Below are 20037 nucleotides of genomic sequence, written 5' to 3'. Positions count from 1 at the left end.
AGTTTCTTATGCGTGTCACCTGGTTGTATTTATTTCAGGGGAATAAAGTTTAAATATATTTCAGTAATTTGTTTGTGTGGTTGTGAGAGAATAGAAGATTTTTTTTAAGCTCAGAATTAAAGTGGAACTTTATTATTTTCCTCACCCATTCGATGGCCCCTGGAAATGTCACTTATTTTTAAATGACCCTAAGTTTGATAAGCCCGGTCTAAACGAGACTAATTTGTAATTTGAGTAATAAAGTAACATGTCACTTGTACGTCGACCTGTTTTACAACAATTTTAGGTTTCGAAGAAAGAGTTCACACGTGGTATTGTGCAACTATTTTACTTCATAGACGGAAAAAGTTCAAACTACGAATAAAAGGCAAAATACGATCAGAAGCGCTCGGGAGAAGAGCAAGCTACTTAGTTTTTAACACAATGAAACAAAACAACAACAACAAAAATCTTTATGTTTACACATCTCAATATTTTACAAAATTTGTTGATTAATTAATTGTGTGAATTATTATGAATACTATAATTAACTTTCGGGTTCTTTGAAAGGCAGGGAATTAATCTTGCCTTGCTGAGCGTGTTCCGTAGAATAGGACGGTTTAATTTCTTTTAATGAGTGGAGTAGAATGTTTGTTCAAGATTAAAGATAACGTATTTTACAAAATATTCTTAGGCGTGACACATTAATATCTCATTTGTCTCAGGGTGTCTAAGTAGCGTGAGAAACTTCCCATGTGTGAGGAGGTCAACATTCATCAAGGATTATAGAGCAACTGAATAATTAAGTTGTGTTCGATACTCAGGTAAAGGAAATTAATAAAACAAGAAACATTTTATTGTGGGTGGTATCGAACCGGTAGTATCCGGGATAACATTCTATAGGGTTGCCGCTGAAGTATTCTTTTGAAGTTTGTATTGTTCCGATTTTTTTTATATTTTTACAGTAAGCTATTGTTTTAAAGTCAGTAACAAACTATAGCATTTCTTGTTACGTAAATCCTAGCCTAAACGTATAGTAATATATATTTCACAGTATGTCTCTACCTTGCAGAATTTGAGGTTCTCACGGCGGTGAGTCTGAAGATGGTTGTCTTCTGGGTTGTAGCGCCGTGTAGAAGTTGACCAAAGTTTCAGTATCACTCATCGTCCTGATGATGGAGGCAGGAGGGACTTCTGAAACGTTTGTAAACTTCTACCAGACTACACGACGCTACAACTCAGAAAACAGCCACTCATCGCCCTGTCGCCCTGCTGATAGAGACAACAGGGCCTCTGAAACGTTGGTAAAAATCTAGTGGACTACTGGGCGCTACAACGCAGAAGACAGCCAGCCATATTGTTTTTCTGATTTTACACCAGCTATGGCCTTGCAATGAACACTGCCAGAACCTAGACTTGAACAAGTTATGACTGTTTCTTATAAATAAAACGTTTGTTTTCGAAATAACTAGTCCCGGTACACTACGGAATTTGAAGGTTATTTGCTAGCCTTGTGAAAAGTTTCAACTTTCAAGAAACAAGCCTAACCTAAAACATGTCTCTGTTTTCAAACATATTCTGCAATTTCATTGCATTCGCCACGATTTGTTATCATTTTCCTGTTGACAGATTTTTGTATCTAGTGTCTGCTTACATTTCGTTTGTTTCCTCGGAAGACACGAAGACACAGATTACTGTTAATGAATATGAGATTTGAGGTTTTCACAGCTGCGAGAATTTGGATTATAATCTTGTGGATATGTCGTCGTGTAGTTTTGTAGGCGATTACAAAGGTTTTAGAAGATCTTACCGCCTGCATGTAATATTTAAAGCATCAGCCCAGGATGATGGATGAGCCGGCGTAGCTCATTCAGTATAGTGACTGGCTACGGGCTGGACGACCGGGGGGCCGAGGATTTTTTTTTTCCTCTAGCCTCTGCGTCCAGACCGGCTCTGGGGCCCACCCAGCCTCCTCTACAATGGGTATCGGGGTCCTTTCCTGGAGGTAAAGCCGGCCGGGGCGTGATGCTGACCACTCACCCCCATCTAGTGCCGAGGTCAAGGAAGAGAGGAGCTATACCTCCACTCCCCCCAAGCGCCTACATGGCGTATAGTGGGACAAACTTTACTTTACTTTTACCGTTGATGATCGAGGGGAAAACCAGGCTCCGAAACGTTGGTAGCTTACTCCATGTTCACGCAGTGATCACCTGAGAAGACGTAATTGCTCTCACCTTCAACTTGTTTACATTAATCAATACTACAAACTTTTCACTTTCGGCACGTAGTTCTGTTTTGAAATACGGGCCCAATGGCCCATAACTTGTTTACAATTCTCTGTGGCCTAACTGTTATAGCAGTAACTTACGTCGCTTAAATAATTTTGACTGACTGAATTAACCTATTGGTGTCTGAAATGTACCAAGAGTTTTAGAAGAAGTGCCCAAATTTTTTCCAAGAAACCATTTAGGGATAACAGATATTAAACAAACTGACTATCAAATATGGTAATAGTATTTAGAGAATATTTTAAATTTTGAGGCTCCTCATGCATTCGTTAGCCTTCCGAAAACAGCATATTAGCTCTCTCTCTTAGGTCCAAATATTCTCCTCAGACAACCACAATCTATGCTTTTCCACCCACCATAATTTAACACTTACGCGTGTAACGTGCAAATGTAAATAATAAGGTCGTTGGCTCCTACTTTGGTTTCGGAAGTGCTTGGGTTCGATTCTGGACCTGAATACTAGAATCCTAACCTATCTTCTTCGAGGTGTTTATAAGCACCCCTTATATTGGCATGGAAACTATAGCTATGTATGCCGCCATCCTATTGGTTGGTTGTGCTCGGTTTAATAATGGCTGAAAAGCTCCCTGCTTTATGGCGACAAAGACGACGCAGAATTAAAGGGCCTATGTATTTAATATAAACAAGACTGAAATGTAACCACTTGAAACTGCCATTGCTGTACCGAGAACGATGAACCAATAGGATGGCGGTATTGAACCTCAGGTTCCATGCCAGTGTATTAAAGGCTTAAATGAGTGGGTTGGAGGGGTGGTGGGATTTGTCAATTGAAATAATGGCCCACCCAACCTCTTGTCTAATGGATACCTGTGTCCTTTCCCGGGAAGGAAAGTGCGGCCGTGGCGTGACGCTGACCACTCACCCCAATATAGTGCCGAGGTTAAGAATGAGTAGGAGCTATATACTAACTTCCTCTCCCGCCCCCCAAGCGCCAGCATGTCGGACAGCGGACAGCTTTACTTCAGATGGTTTTCTACTGAGATTTCTCTACTTTAACATGGCCGCTTCCTTAATCTCATTCACAACCACTCTGCCATCTGGTGCTCTGCAGGAACAGTGTTGAAGAAACGAACAATTGGAGGGAACAGACGATACAAACTTTGAAAATGATATTAATATACAGCGTAACACAGGAAGTGACACGAAGTGTTATCAAAGGAAGGACGATGGAGATAGGCAGAAAATTTAGATGGAGATGAAAAATGCATAATAGAGTCTAGTTGAAAAACTTGGCAGAAAGACTCAAATTAAAACGCCTAGAAGTGGATGGGAAGATAACCTTAAAATGAAATTTGTTACTTTGGACAGGTTTCAACCGGCTCAGTGGCAGACTGCTATAAACAGGTACTGAGTCTTTGGGATCCACAAAGCATAGGGGGTTTCTTCATTGTTTGAGTATATGGAGAGAAACATTCTTTAACCTTTCATTGCCAACCTTCATATATACTGTACTGACTTCAGTTTCATCACATATCATCGACTTCTACACGTGGTATAGACCCAGTATATGGGATTTAAATCTCCTATTTTCATAGGGTAGAACATCATTTGAATGCCTGCCATCGCTAAAGGGCTAAGGTATCAATAATTGAAATGCATGTTCTTAATTTCTGTTGACCAGGATCGTGCCAGGAATGTGTCAGAACGATTCTCAACAACCACCACATTAACAGTGAACGTCCGTGATGATGATGATCAAAACCCATCTTTCATATACCAAGGATGCATGTACCATGAAGGATCTTGCATCAATCCAGAATATTCAACATCGGTAAGTTCAAAGAAGAAATGTCAGCCATTGTCCCAACCTTCATTGAATATGACATTTTTATCAGTTTCCATCTTTCCCATTAGTAATTTGTTAAATGTATAATCATTTTTGCAATATTTGTTTAATTTACAATAGAATATTTTGTAATAAATTTCAAATGTCTGCAGAGAAGCTTTGATGAAGAAAAGTTTAATGAGACTTAAAATGTATTAAATAAATGTTCGCAGGTATCAAGTGGAAAACTGGCTGGAATTCTCAATATTTCACCAGAGAAGATTCAAGCAATTGATATGGACTCCATAAATGCACCAATCAAGTACAGCTTTTTGAGTGGCACACCATCCTCATACAAAGATTATTTCGAGATTGACGAACAGACAGGAGCGGTCCGGCAGATAAGAGCAGTTGATACAAGCATCACAAAGAAGTTTGAAATAATTGTGAAGGTAGGAATGTAATGTACGGTCAGTCTCCATTCGTATGAATTGTCAAGTTCCTGGAGAGAGTTTATAAAGCAAAATTTCACAAAGAAAGTCACAATTTCCCATATGTGCAATGTTGTAATTGGGGGTTACATTTCCGAATAAAAAGAAAGTTTGAGACTAAATATAAAGCAACAGAAATATATCAGATAAAATGCACGCTACACAAAATACAGCAGAATCTTTCACAAAGCACAAAATAAGGGGAACTGACCTTTAGTCTGAAGATTTCTGTCCTCTGGGTTGTTACGCCGTGTAGTCTGGTAGAAGTATACCGACGTTTCAGAAGTCCTTGCTGCCGCCATCATTGCCCTGATGTATACTTCTACCAGACTACGCAGCACAACAACAGTCCAGAAGACGGCAATCTTCAGACTCGCCGATGTGAAAACCTGAAATCCGACCTTTACTTTCCTTGGTCCGACTGATTGGGCGATGTTGCATCTTTCATTTGCATTTTTGGCTGAAAGAGTTCACATTCAGATGATAAACCAAATGGACGGCATGCGCTTCAGTATAAAAATTATATGAGTGAAATTTTGTAAAGTGCGTACTGCATGTATTTAATTCAGTTTCCTCGACTAAACCACAAAAATCTCTATTTTCATGTATGTTTCGTTTTATTAGTTCAGTTCAACAGACGATAGATAATTTCGTATTAATAATTTTGACTCTAATCACTGTCTTGTATGAAAAGTTGAAAGCATCGTGGCTTCAGAACCATTCTGGGCACGATAATGACACAGTTCAAAACTCAGATTTTTTTTTTCAGTAATGATTACATATTCAGAGATAGAATATACATGTTGTAGGATTTCATATACTATGCAGATTGTATAACCTTGAAATTTATATTAATTGCAAAATATTTATTTTATGCTTTTTTAGGCTGAAGAAGCAAGTGAGCAGAAAAGATCTGCAACAGCTAAATTGTTCGTCACTGTAAAACCTGTAGACAGCAACCCTCCTGTGATCAATGCATCAGCCACTGAAGGTTTTGCGGATGAGAATGCTCCAGTCGGAACAAAAGTCGTTGATAAGAATGGAAATCCAATCAGATTGACAGTCAGTGATGAAGACTTGGTAAGAATAAAAATATGCACTAATTTTCTGTGTGTGTCGATTAATATGTAAGTAAAAAGAAGTACCCCATTAATTTAAACAGTAAAAATAAAGACGCTTGTTAAGTTACTTCCTTGATAATTTTTTCTTCTTCATTTGCATTTGTCCCGCAGCTGCAGGTTCTGCATTTTTACCTCTCTTGGATCTTTATGATTGATCTATTTTTTGGACATTGGTAGAACTCCTTGCATGAGTGATCAGCCCTATCTGCAAGGCTTCTACCTATACAAACACAGAAATACGGGGACAAACATCCATGCTTTGAGTGGGACTCGAACCCACGGTCGCGGCGGCCAGTCGCACGAGGTCCATGCCTCAGACCACGTGGCCACTGCGCCCGCTACTTCCTTGATAATGATGTTGATAATTTAATTCTTGTCTTTACAGTCAAACTGATGTAAAATATTTTATGTTTACAGGGACCAGAAGATCCAAAGCCTTCCTATTCATTTGAAATGACAACTTCTTTCTTCACAATTGATAACGATGGTTACCTCGTAGTAAATGTAGAAAATCTTGACAGAGATCCGCCTAGTCCAGGGACATTCCGATTTCAGGTACTTACTGCGTAGTGCTTCAGCCGCCACTTGTTGAATCTGCTCGTGCACATTCGTGGGTGTGTGCACGTGTGTGGATGGTTGGTTGGCTGTGACTGTGAATGAGAAAGAGAAGTTTTGTAGATGTAATGGATTAACAAATGTGAAAAGCTCCCTTACAGCTCCAAATTTTATGCACATGCACATACACTTGTCATTGTGTTAGATGTAGATTATGAGTTACTAAAAATTAAATTTAAAAAAGTTGTGTTCATTTACTGCAATTTGAGACCATTGTCGTGATAAAATTAAATAAATCAAATTTGTAGATATATAAATTGAATTCTTAATTACTTCCTCTTGTATGCAGAGGGTGCTAAAAATAATAAATTATTAAGTATGTTTATAGCAACATAGTTATGTATGCATTGTCCACTAATATGAATTGCTTTTTCAAGAAATTTGCCTGGCTTAATCTAAAAATTTACTTTGGTGCCAAGTTTGTAATTTTATACTATAACTGCTATTACCTACATAAAGTCTACGTTCTTAGACTTGATGGTAAGAATGAAATCACTTTTCTGCCTAGAACTGACAATTAAAGTTTTTTAGTTACCCTAAATGTCACATTGCATTTATCTGTGAAGAGTGACTGTAATCGGCTCTTAACCATACATTAATTAAGATTGTTGAATTCTGTTCTATGTTAGCAGATGGTAGAACGTATTTCTAATATTCCTTCATTATACTTTCATAAGTATTTATTTTTTATCAGATTGTTGCCAGAGAAAAGACAGGAAATGCTGCTAGCGCTCCACTCTCTATGTCCGTCTCCCTCAACGATGTGAATGACAATGCACCAAAATTACCCATGATACCACCTCTAACAGTACAAGCAGGAGAAACCAAGCAGCCTGTGATTAAGGTAAGCAGTCACAAATGCTTAAATTAATTTTATTTTAATTTTGATAAGTCTTGGTCTGAGTCTCATATATGAGACAATGGCGGGCCCTTGCCTCCATGAACTTGTTCACCGAAGACAGAAATCTGTTACTTGTTATAATTTTTACAAGCTTATAAATTCCTCATTCTGGTTATAAGAAATATTTCATTGGTAGTTGGAATATTTTATCTTCTATGAATTGAAATATAACAAATGTTTTCTTTTGTTCGTTTGCGGTAGTACACCGAAAATAATGCAATCGAAGTCTTACCAGACTAACTGTTATAGGCAAGTTGTGTAGAAATTAAATTTTATTTCTATGTTCGCTAAAACAGAATTTTATGGCTCTTGAGATTTTCACTGTAGTGAATACAGTCCACAGATCAGGAGAAAATCCCTGCTAGGAATTCGATATACGTGCATGCGCAAGATTTCGCGGTGAGTGACGACCGATCCTAAAAGCATTCGTTCCACAACCACTGAACGAACAACAGACGACAGGCTTTCACGTGTTCTAATGGGTACAGCTTTAAGATTACCTCACAGAGGCACAGCGATTTAATCTAGAATATTATCGCAACACCCACAGAACACATTACAAGTGCACTCACTACACGCTACTCTTAACTGCTTGATGTTTTTAGTCTGTGTGTAGTAGCATAACTCTCTGACGTATCACACTTCCCACCAATAGCAGCCCTCTAGTCCAGCTGATAGTAAACATTCCCCCCGCACTGCACCAGAAACGACTTCCCCCAGCAGGGCTTTTCTCGTCATCTGTGGACAGTATCTTGGTGGTGGTTATGACATTATCACCCAAACCATGACAATCAACATAAAATGGAAGTGGTATGGAATAGAGGCCATAAACGTGCCTTCAGATTGAATATATATAGTATTAATGTGTTTATTTTCTAGATGGACGCCACTGATGCTGACTTAGGTGAAAATGCTGAGATTACATACAGTATTTACCATGTTTCAAACAATGGAAGACAGAAATTTAAAATAGATCCCAAAACTGGTGTGATTGAAACCACTGGGAAGTTAAATGCTGGAGAACAGTACAGCATAACAGTTCAGGTAAATTAACATAGGACATATTTAATTTAAAGAATTACAGGTATACTAAGAAGTTCTGTGGTTTTCCTCAGTTTCCCTACACAAGTGCTGGGACAGTGCCTTAGAATAGGCCATCTTAATTCATTATCATGATCCTCCAAGCAGGTGACAAAGTGTTTTAAAGAAACAAAGAAATAAATTAATTTGGTTTTATTCTGTTAACTTCACTAAAAGGTACGGAAAATCGACAGAGTAGTTTGTTTTTTCTCTGACAGAAGGTATTGTGGCATGTGCACATAACGTATGTGAATATGTCGCAGACTATGAAAATTGTAATCATAAATGGAGAGATATGCAAAAAGAGACTATTGTCCATCTAAGTTACAATTTTTAAGTATTTTAAAAAAAACCTTGTTACATAATATAATATTACTTGCATTACATCATACTGTGATTTCAAAGAGGTATTTTGATTCTGCCCCCTGAAATTGTGTATTTTTCTTGATGCAAGTAAACATGCGTAGAAATGTAACACATGAAATGATTTTTGGTTATAAATAATTTAATTTTCTTGCAGGCTACTGACAGTGGTGGAAAGTACTCTCAGACGATTGTAGAGGTGACAGTAGTACCTGGTCCCAATACTAGAAGTCCTGTGTTCGAGAGTCCAGTATATGAAGTGCAAGTCAGTGAAGGAGCATCCATCAATTCAACAGTAACAACTATCGCTGTAAGGAAACTTGTAGCCTACTCCTAATGAATAATTTATAATTTTTGTTTAATTAAAAGCATGACATAATTATGGAAGAAGTGGGAGCTTGGGAATTGTACCTGCTATCTCTGAAATTTATTTACCTGTTAAAGGAAAAATATACAAGTACTTTATGAAGTAAAATTCAAACATCTACAGCATTGAGTTCATACAAGCAGTTTTATAGACATTCAGTCATTTTACAGATACAAGTCATTCCTGAAATTAAGTTTCTTTGGGTGATCAACCATACGTATATGGAATTACAGTTTCACATTTTGGAGACTGTCTCTGCCCACATCATCAGGGTACATGTTAGGATCGTGATGTACCCTGATGATGGAGGCAAGGGAAATCTCTGAAACATTGGATTTTAACTCCATACAAATATGGCTGATCATCTGAAAAGACTTCATTACATTTAATCATTATAAAAGCTTCAAATCTTACGTATATCATTCCTACTACTACTGTTGTTGTTATTACTGGTGTTTATATTGGTCATATTACAATTTTTGTAACTTTTCCAGGCTGTAGATCCAGAAAATGATCCTGTTACATATTCAATTATGTCTGGGAATGATCTCAGGCAGTTTGCAATTGGTGATAAAACAGGGGTCATTACCGTCATCAGAAAATTGGACCGAGAGGACCTGACAAGATACGAGTTGGTACGTATAGACGATGAAGCATATTATTTCCTATAATTTAATATTAATATTACTTTGTTTAAAGTTGGCTTTACGTAACTCCTATAAATTTTCGTAATCTGAGTCTAGCCAAATACTTGGCCACAGGTGAAGGTAAATTCATTGGCTAACTTTGGTCAGATTTATTTATTATACGTCTCAAAGAAAGTCAAAGCTGTGGTCAATGAACTTATACAGCTTGTTCAAATATAACCTGTTTGGAGATTGCTTTGGGTGAAGAAGTAGAGGTAATTAAAAAACAGTCCACATGGGCACTGAAACAGGCAACCCAATGATGCACTAACTGATGGATTCCCTCCTCAAAAGACTGCTGGGCTGTTATTAGAACCACTGTACCACCATGCAGTGACGTCATCTTCTTACCTAAATCTATGGTAAAAGTTCTGTAACAGTAAAGTTACTTTAAAGTAAAAATGCAGTGACTGGAAAGAAACCCAAGAGTCTTTCATCGAAAGAAATGTTATTAACATAAACTGTTTTGTCAGCAAAACAATAATTCTGTCCATAACATCTCCAAATATGAATTGTATGAGCAAGCCAACAATATCACCTAAATACAGAAAGTTTCTTTTGATTTACTTTACACATTCTAACTTAAAGTTTTTAATCTTGGATTATTAGAATCAAGCAGTGGAGCACAGTCTTCTATGATATGATGAATGTCTTTAGTTTAATACAAGAATCTTGGTAAAAGCGCAATGATCTTTGTTTGACAGGTAATAAAAGCAGAAGATACCGGTGGCTTGTCCAGTACTGCAACAGTTAATATCAAAGTAACAGATATTAATGACAAGAACCCAGAATTCACGGATCTTCCATATTTATTCCGAGTCCGTGAAGGTGAAGCGAACAAGAAGGTTGGCAGTGTGCATGCTATAGATGCTGATGAGGGACAGAATGCTGTCATATACTACTCAGTTCCTGAAGACGTTCCATTTAGTATTGATGCCATGACTGGTGAAATACGAACTAAAATGGCACTTGATTATGAAAAACACAGGGTAAGTTAACAAGATGACAGAACTGTTGAAGTCACTACTACACAGTCTTAAAAATGTCAGTATAATTTTTTTTAAATTATGGCTATTACATTAAAAGTTTTAAGAATCAGTGAGGAGAAGTGGAAAGTCAATCAGTTTTGTCGCTTTTCTCATGTTTAAAAAATATTAAATTAGAATTAATTGGAACACTATTATATGTAGAATGACCAAACTAAAATTAGCTCATTTTGTGTCTATTGCACATTGCATTAGCCCCTTTGTTCTTGTACTGAAAGTTTGCATGACAATGCATCACTGCCAGTGAAGTGGATGATTTTACTCTCTTTACTGTACACTCATACTGTGTTACGCTTCAAGTATATTTCATTGCAGCGTGCCTTGTGTCATGCTAGTTTCAGGTTGGCACTGTGTAAGAAGCAGTGCACTAAAGTTCCCCATAAAACAACTGAGGCAGTTCAGTGTAACTCTAAAACAGTGGCATTTTGTATGGATTTTCATCTTCTTTGACATTGATTTTGACTTCATGCAGGAGGAAACAATATTTTTTGTGTTTCAAACTCCAGTTAATAACAATTAATCCTTTTAGTTGAGAGCTGTAAGATGTTAAGGGTGATTTTTACTCTTATGTTTGTCTTCTAATAATGTGAGATAGGAACACACTTAAGAGTTAAATGTATTGAAAAAAGGAATGAAGTTTCTCTTTATTTTCTCCAAATATAAGTCTTGATTACTGTTTTGCAGGAATATCGGTTTGTGGTAACAGCTAAAGATGGAGCCCCTGATCCTCGTATTGCAACTGCTACTGTAACTGTTGAGGTAGTTGATGTGGATGATGAGCTGCCAATTTTCCACTTGATAAGTTATGAAGCGCAGGTCCCAGAAAATATGCCAGATTATATGGTGACACAAGTAAAGGTAGGAATTTTGTCGTAACATGTTCACTACATATATTCAAGACTGCAAGTTAATCATGTCTGTCCATCTTTCTCTCTATGTCATTCTATAGAATAATAAAGCAGTTTCAGTAGGAAGTCATCATACTTTTAGGTTTATTGTAGATGTAGTTTTTAGATGATTTGTTTACCCAAAGGCTCAGGAAATTTAAAATTGAATTGAAGCAACTTTACACCAATATTTAGGTTATATAAACTTATTAGTTGAGTTTTAATTTAATATTTGCTTTATCATGTGAAAGAAATTAATTTATGTTCTATGACGTACAAGAACCTGAATATTGGTATTTTCTATGCTGCCATGATAATTTTTTATTAATTTTTATATGATTCTAGGCTGATGATCCAGATACCAATCAAAAGATAACATATGTCATCAAACAGGGATCTACGGAGCTGTTTTCCATTGATCCTAAAACTGGTATCATTACTACTATTAGAGGACTGGACTTTGAGAAAGAGAGTCAGTATATTTTGGTGGTTGGGACCCTGGAGAACCCGGGGACAGGACCAGGGGCAACAACAAGGGTCATCATTAATGTCGTGGTAATTATACAGTCTACTTTATATAATTAATGTTGTAGATTTACGTCTGAGGGTTAAGATCATCCATTTCTAGGTCATCCCAGGGGTCTAGTGGTTAGTGTTCTAACCTATTATTCAGCGGGTGCCAGGTTTGATTCCAGTCATTGTAACTAATAATACAAAAAACAAAGTGTAAGTGTGGTGACAACCAGTCACCAGAATATGGGAGTAGAGCCAGTTTCCAAAACTTCATGTGTATCAAATATAGCTCAGACAATGAAGAATGACCAATATTGTGTTCCTACATTGAAGAGTCTCACATGAAACCACTCAAGATTAGTAGACTGTATAATATTCTGAAGTCTGTGACACCAAGGTCAGGATAAATAAAATTATGTCATATATTGGTAAATTTCAAGGCCACTGACAGGCTTCTGTATGACAGTTCAGTTAATTTTATTCAAACAAGGGCAAAAGTTAAAATATTCTCATACTTTCATAATTAGATACATAACAATTATGTTATTTTTGATATGCTCCGTTATAAATATCCTCTTTTTGTAATTGGAAAAAAAGTAATTTTTTGTGTGTAGTGTTGATTATTTTTATTATTTCAGGATCGTAATGACATTCCTCCTGTTTTTACGGCTGTCCCTCGTCCGGTCACACTGAATGATGATGTACCTATTGGAACAATTGTTACTACGTTGATAGCAACTGATTCTGATGGGACATCTCCTGGGAACAAGGTACAAAGGATTTATTAAAAGTGAATAACTCCTATCATCAGTCAACACTGTTATTGGGATTGGACATCTGCCGTTAGACAAGTTACTTCACAGAAACTTATCTCCTTGCCATAATGATGTCAAAGACCAAACATCAGATATAATTTCACAGCTTTTAACAGCAATGCATTTCTGTGTATATTACAGGCCACATAGAGAAAGGTTGGAGATAAAAGTCTTCACTGAAACTTAAACAAGTAATGAATGTTGTTTATTTTTAGGTGCGTTATGAGCTCATTGGTCGCGGGAAGGCCCAGAAGTATTTTCAGATTGATTCTGATACTGGTGTTATTCAAGTGAGAGATGATCTTCGGAAGGAAACAAGCACAGAATATGAGGTATACATATGACTTTTATTTGTTTACAGAGTATGGTTTTGTTTGTATCAGAATTAGTTGCGAAGAAACTGAATATGATGTAGTTCAGATGAACATGTTGTTCAGAAATGCTTGAAGAAGTTTTAATCTGGGGAAGAAATGCTGTGAATATTGAGTAGCACTGAAAGGATAAAATGACTGAGCTTTTTCTTAGCTTTTATACTTATGGTTAATGGAAAATGTAGTGTACTATATAGGAATAAGAAAATGGAGAATATTGTTTTAAAATAACTTTTCTGGTGAAACCAATGTGGTGATTTTTCTGAGGACAATTTTTTTACAAATGATATGTTTGATGTAATTAATGTATTTAATTAGTATTACAGTTTATTTTCAATGTTGCATACTCTTTCCAGATTGCTGTTAAGGCTTATGATCTTGGAGAACCACAGCTGTCATCTGTCACTTCAGTACACGTGTATGTGCACCATGTGGCTACAGTTCCACCAGCCCAAGGCATTGGTTTTGCAGATAATTATTATACTGTTGAAGTACGAGAGAATGCAACTGCTGACACACTCATTAAAACATTGACCGTTATAAATAACAGAGCACACGAAGACATCATACCGTTAAAATGTGACATCGTTCAAGGAAATGAAGAAGGCAAGGGATTTTAATAATTCTTCTACTGCTGCAGTATGTTATAGCAGCCATCACCAAATTACACACTTCAAGGCCACAGAAGGACATAATGCCCCTTACTGCACTACTCTACATCAAGAATACAACATTGGTAGCTTTGCTATGCTGCAATTTCTGAGCTGTGACCTTGAAGCGTGCAGTTTGGCCACAGCTACTATATGTAACACATATTCTTATACTAATTATCTTGTTAAAATTACAGGTTTATTTTATACGAGTATCACAGAAGATCGTAACTGTGACTTGTGGCTGAAATCAGCAGACCTTGATCATGAGAAGAAAAGTGAATATCAGCTTCAGGTGAAACTGGATACATTATCAGGACTTGTCAATCCCTCAAAGAGTATTTCAACAGTAAGTATAATATAAGACTTTCAGCTCCCACAACCAGTAAAAGTAATAAAATCCTCTTAAGTGATCAAACCACTTCAGTTTGGAGCAAGAGTCCAGTGTTTCAGAGACATTTTTAAAAAAGTTGAACATCTGCTATGAATGGACACAACTGATTAGAAGATTGTAACACAATAAGTACAATGCTTGCCACACTATAAATCAAAAAAGTATCATTAATTTCCACCATATACTTGGTATGCAGACACCGACACTAAATGTTTTGTAAAAGGGTGAAGTGATTGAATTTTTTATGCATTATGTGTGGTTGTAAATTTAGATACACCTTATACAGAACAGAACTTGTACTTCATATTCCTTTAATCATGACTAACATCATCATTAACTATAATGTGTGTAATGAAAGTATTATTAATCTGCAGGTTAAAGTCAATGTTGTGGATGTGAATGACAACAGACCGCATTTTATCTTCCCTAATGCAAAATTTAATGGAAAATATTTTGGAGCAATATCAGTGGATTCACAGATTGGGACAATTGTGCTTCAAGTGAAGGTAAGCCTCTAAATCACACACAAGAATTGTTTGAACAACAATTTAAAAAAAGAAGTGTTCTTCTTATGAAAATATTTTTTCCTTCATTAGGTACCTTGATGGTGGCAGATATATAATGGCCATGAGAATTAATAAAATATTTAATTAATCTCTAACAAGCTGTAGAAATATAATGTGTCATGTTATATATACAGGGTGAGTCAGAAGTATGTTTACAAACTTCGTGTGTGTGCTCCGGGATCATAAATAAAAAAAATGTTCCTATGAACATAGGGTCGCAAATGTTTCATAGAAATGTTTTTTCTTATTTTTGATCCTGGAATATGCACACGAAGTTTGTAAACATACTTCTGACTCATCCTGTATATAAAATGTGGGATAAAAGAACTAATTTCAATATGCTGTACTAGGTGATCTATTTGCTGTCCCAAATTTACATCAAAAGCAAGTTACTAATAAATAGTTCCATGGAATTAACAAGATAACTGCTGCTACACAGTTTATATTTTTGTTTTATGTGTGGTCTTTTTTAAGAAGCAGTTGTCATTTAACTCCAGGTGTTAATGTATACAGAATCTCATTACAGAAGTTGGAACTTGTTCCAGTGGTTTTTGTCTCTGCTGTATTACATCACATGTGGCATATGATTAAGAAATTGTCCAGTGACAATCAGCTCTCAATTATCTGACAATAGGCTATCGGAAAGTCAGATTTAATGTGACTATTTAAAATTAACAAGCTCTCATGAATTGTTCCATAATATAATGCCCAGTGAAATTTCGTCTTTATTATCAATATGTTGGGCATGACAACTAATACGTGAAGCGGATTTAGTATGTACTGTAGATCAAATGGAGAGTAAAATTATGGGGAAGTCTTGGTGGATGCTAATTAGTTAGGAACAAAATACAGTAATGGCTGATAAAGTATTGTTATATATAAACATTAAAGAAAATTTGTCAAAGACAGATACAAAACAAATGACAGATTTCAGTTTTTGGGTTCTTATTGCTGTGAAGATCTGGACTGAAAATGAAGGAATTATGTTACTCCAAGAATTTTGTTTCCATGTATAAATCTGCAAGTGTCAACCCAAAAAACTACCAATGAAAAATGATAAATTGTTGAAGCAAACTGATAATAGTAAGAGAGCTGACTGTAAACATTTGCCAACTCCATTTTTCTTCAAGTACCATCAGAATTAAATCTGTGTTACTAATCTCACCCAGTGAAGTATTATACTCATTCATTTCAATCTATTGAATAATTTTCCTGCATTAATATTTTCAGGCCGAAGATGCTGATAGTGGTAAATATGGTCAGTTAGTTTACCATATTATACCAAACAACAGTTTCTTTAAAATTGATGAAACATCAGGTATTATCACAACAACAAATACTTTCAGCAGTATGGATCTTAATCAGCTGCCTTTCAGATTTAACGTTCAAGTCATGGATAATCCAAATTCTTCATATGACTCATTCACTGCAGAAGCACCAGTTGTGGTAAGTGACAAAATATGGATGTCACTTGTAATTATGGAAATAATGATATAAATGGTTGAATAATAATTTAGTATATAATAGGCATGTCAAACTCACATCCAGTGGGCTGGTTTGACCCTCTTTGATGATGTATGTGGCCCAATTTGGTTCTTGAATTATGTATTTTGTGTGGCCCATAGTTCTTCAGTTACTATTATTAAATCAAATTTAATACAAAATCTGAAGTTGAATTTTGATAACTGTTACCCAAATGTAAGACTTGAGGTTCTCACAGCGGTGAGTATGAAGATTTCCGTCTTCTGGGTTATTGCGCTGTGTAGTCTGGTTGATGTTAACCAACGTTTCAGAGGTCATACTGCCTCCGTCATCAGGGCGATCTGTTACCCAAATGTTACATGTAACAAGGCTAATAATTAATTGAACAAAATTATTATTTCCTGCTTACTAGCACTTCATCATAAATAATTATTTTCATATTAAACATACAGATAAATTTGTTCCTCCTTAATGTAGTGAATATGCCACGGTGGTCTAGCGGTTAGACCGCTGGCCTTGTAATCCTGGGGTCTCGGGTTCGATTCCCGGCGGTGCCCGAATTTATAACTTGTGTTGGGCAAGGCCGTGGTCTAGGCAACACGCAGTTTTCCTCCGTGGCATCCCAACAATTACTCCATTCACACACAGAAGAAGGCAATGGCAAACCACTTCTGGATCATCTGCCAAGAACGTATATGAACAGGTCCCAGTCCGAGAAAAGGATGGAAGGATCCTGTTCATATGGACCTGTCGTCAGACAGAACGCTAGATAATAGATAATAATGTAGTGAATATTGTTGAAACCATAATCCCATCAGAAATAATTTATTATTATTATTCACAAAATTGAATTGAATTGAATTAAAAATTAGTATTTATTAAAACATCCAAATTATAAAATTACTTTCATAATGATATCAAAATTGCATCCCTCGAAGAATGAAGCCTGTGATGATCACATCAGTTCTCCATATCCACCGGACATTTGTTCCTTTTATTCTCATAATGGACATGGATAGAAATTCCATGTGTATATATAATGTAAGGACTGAATGTCATGTAGGTTGTCATATTTGTAAATGTTATTCAATAAAACATGTACTTGTGATCCTCATGGCAGTGAATATGTAAATTGCAGTGTTGTTCTATTTCTAGCAATCTGCATCAAAGAGAGAATTGTATTTAAATTTAAGTCACTTAATAGTATTGTAATAACTCCTGATACCACATTCAGAATTTGAAAAGAATAAAATTATGTTTTACTTTGTTTCAGGTCAACTTGATATCAGATCAAAATCGCTTGATTCTAGTCATTGATGATGCAAATCCAAAATCGATTCAGCTTGGGACAAGTAAATTAGTAGATATTATGGAGGATGATACAAATTTAGTTATTGGTATTGAAAAAGTTGCAGTTAAACAGTATCTTGGAGACAATGGTACTATTGAACAAGGTCATTCTGGAACTGATGTTTGGTTCTATGCAATTGATCCAGAAACAGAAAAGATCCTTGATAGGAATTCTACAAAAGTCCTTAGGTAATGTATTTTACAAAGGAAATTCAGTACTATTACGAACAATACAAAAATATAAGTTCTAGTTATTTTGTGTTATTTAGTATATGAATGGAGTATAATATCACAGAAAGTATATTAATTACATTTTTAATGACTTTATAAGCATGTGTTCTGTTTTGTGCAGGTCTGTCCTAAGTAAGGATGCCGTCTCGAAAATCACAGTAGATGTGACAGGAAATCTCAATGCTACTGCTTCGGGCATTCACCCACCTTTAACAGTGCCAAAGATAGTTACGGCCATTGCAGTTTCATGGGAGGTTTTCCCATATGCACTCATAGTCATTGCTTGTATCATTCTTGTGCTAGGCATAGTAGGCATTATTTACATCTGCATATCGTGGTCAAGGTATATTTCTTCCATATTTCTTACGTAATTTATAATGTTTAGTATCAGTTTAGTGATCTTACTATAAGTATGGAATACCATAAGTTTTATTGAAATGTTATACTGCACATAAAATTATTCATTGTCGGGACTTTTTCCATCGTCTATTCTTTAAAACCCACGACATTTCGGAGGCTGGTTTTGTCTCCGTCTTCAGGTGAGAGGTACCTACTCTGTTGGATCCCTTACATAGAGCTAGTCTCTGTCACTGGACAGTGAATAATTTTAAGTGTAATCTGCCGTCGTCAAAACCCTTCAGAATTGAATTATACTGCACAATTTAAATTTCCAGGTACAAAGCCTACAAAGAAAGAATGCAACGAATGTATGTTGTTCCACATTATGATCCTGTCTTTGTTGAGCCTAATCTCAAAGAATATGAGACACAGGTATGTTTGAATTATTGTTATGTTAGCAAGAGGTGTCTGATCAAATATAAATATAATACACATAATGCACAGTGGTCAGTGTTGGTGTTCTTCTGGGTTGTAATGCCAGTGTTTCAGAGAAAATTTGGCCCTTATGATAGAGACAGTATGTTTCTTTGAAATATTAATATCTACCTTCAAGTCCACATGGCATTACAACCCAGATGGCAAGCACTGACAGTTATACCGCCATGAAAATCTAAAAATCTCATATAATGGATATGCTGTTTTACAACATGTTTCTGTCCTTGTTGACATAACAGGTTCTTCAGATGAGTGTGCCACTTGATGATAGTGACAGTTACAATGATTTGCAGCTGGACTTCAGCAGTAAAAATCATGCTTTTAGTTTGGATAATGTCAGCTACATTACTAAGGAGAATGGTGACAGCATTGGTAAGAGTTGCATTACTTAGAAAATGTATCCATTCATGAATTCATATAGTCCGATAAGATGCACTGAACTCCTTGATTATAAATTTTTGTAATATGTCGACACACAATTGCAATTGTAGGTCAGCAAAGCCCAGTAAGTTCTGATGCAGCAACAACTGCTCGGGCTTCCAGCATCGCAGGTGGAGTTGATATGGGTCGAGGTAACTCAAGAGGTGAAAGTGACCACAATAATCTAATGGGACATGATTCACCTCTCATGCCTGTAACAAATCCAATGTATCAGAGGTGAGATTTTGTACAATAAACTATCTGTAATTAATTATTGTATTTCATGTAGTGAGATGAACCCTTTCGATCTCTTTCCTGGTGTGTTTCTCCTCTTACATTTATAATTTTTTAATTATCTGAACTAATAACATCTAGGTATATATCTGTGTAATAAATAGATTCTATGCTTATTATACTTGTAAGATTTGAGGTTTTCACAGCTATGAGTATGAAGATTTCTGTCTTCTGAGTTGTTGCGCTGTGTAGTCTGGTTGATGTTTACCAACATTTCCGAGGTCATACTGCCTCCGTTATCAGGGCGTTGAAACGTCGACCAGACTACACAGCGTAACAACCCAGAAGACAGAAATCTTCTTATTACACTTGTGTTTCCAAATATAAAATTAACATAATGCTTCACATTAACACAATAAAAATTTATGTCAAATCAAGGAGATTGAGATGGGTGGGACATTTGGTGTGCATGGTGAAATGAGAAATGCATCCAACATTTTGGTTGGAAAACTCCAAGGGAAGAGACCACTTGAAAGACCCAGACATAGGTGGGGATAATATTAAAAT

General features: G+C 36.1%; 1 protein-coding gene across 5 annotated transcripts in view; it reads left to right on the top strand.

Annotated features, from left to right (window-relative positions):
- Cad99C (cadherin 99C) overlaps positions 1-20037 on the top strand; it is a 141149-nt gene that overhangs the window by 117002 nt on the left and 4110 nt on the right. For 4 of the 5 annotated variants that reach the window (XM_087354822.1, XM_087354821.1, XM_087354823.1 and 1 more), the window contains 22 exons: positions 3910-4059; positions 4287-4505; positions 5430-5624; positions 6083-6220; positions 6975-7124; positions 8061-8225; positions 8782-8934; positions 9486-9626; positions 10382-10666; positions 11408-11581; positions 11956-12165; positions 12762-12893; positions 13154-13270; positions 13666-13915; positions 14157-14308; positions 14728-14859; positions 16150-16365; positions 17675-17940; positions 18104-18325; positions 18657-18753; positions 19056-19188; positions 19308-19473. In XM_087354822.1, the coding sequence (XP_087210948.1) occupies positions 3910-4059; positions 4287-4505; positions 5430-5624; positions 6083-6220; positions 6975-7124; positions 8061-8225; positions 8782-8934; positions 9486-9626; positions 10382-10666; positions 11408-11581; positions 11956-12165; positions 12762-12893; positions 13154-13270; positions 13666-13915; positions 14157-14308; positions 14728-14859; positions 16150-16365; positions 17675-17940; positions 18104-18325; positions 18657-18753; positions 19056-19188; positions 19308-19473 (3863 nt within the window). Of the gene's footprint in view, positions 1-3125; positions 3633-3909; positions 4060-4286; positions 4506-5429; positions 5625-6082; positions 6221-6974; positions 7125-8060; positions 8226-8781; positions 8935-9485; positions 9627-10381; positions 10667-11407; positions 11582-11955; positions 12166-12761; positions 12894-13153; positions 13271-13665; positions 13916-14156; positions 14309-14727; positions 14860-16149; positions 16366-17674; positions 17941-18103; positions 18326-18656; positions 18754-19055; positions 19189-19307; positions 19474-20037 lie in introns of those variants that run through there. The other variant, XM_022071933.2, reaches the window with a different exon arrangement.

The sequence above is a fragment of the Zootermopsis nevadensis genome, unplaced genomic scaffold (genome assembly GCF_977971745.1).
Source record: "Zootermopsis nevadensis isolate Lab colony 2312 unplaced genomic scaffold, Znev_1.0 Znev_ptg000024l, whole genome shotgun sequence".
Taxonomy (NCBI): Eukaryota; Metazoa; Arthropoda; class Insecta; order Blattodea; family Termopsidae; genus Zootermopsis; species Zootermopsis nevadensis.
Note: the sequence above shows the minus strand (reverse complement) of the source record. Positions and strands in the feature narration are given on the sequence as shown.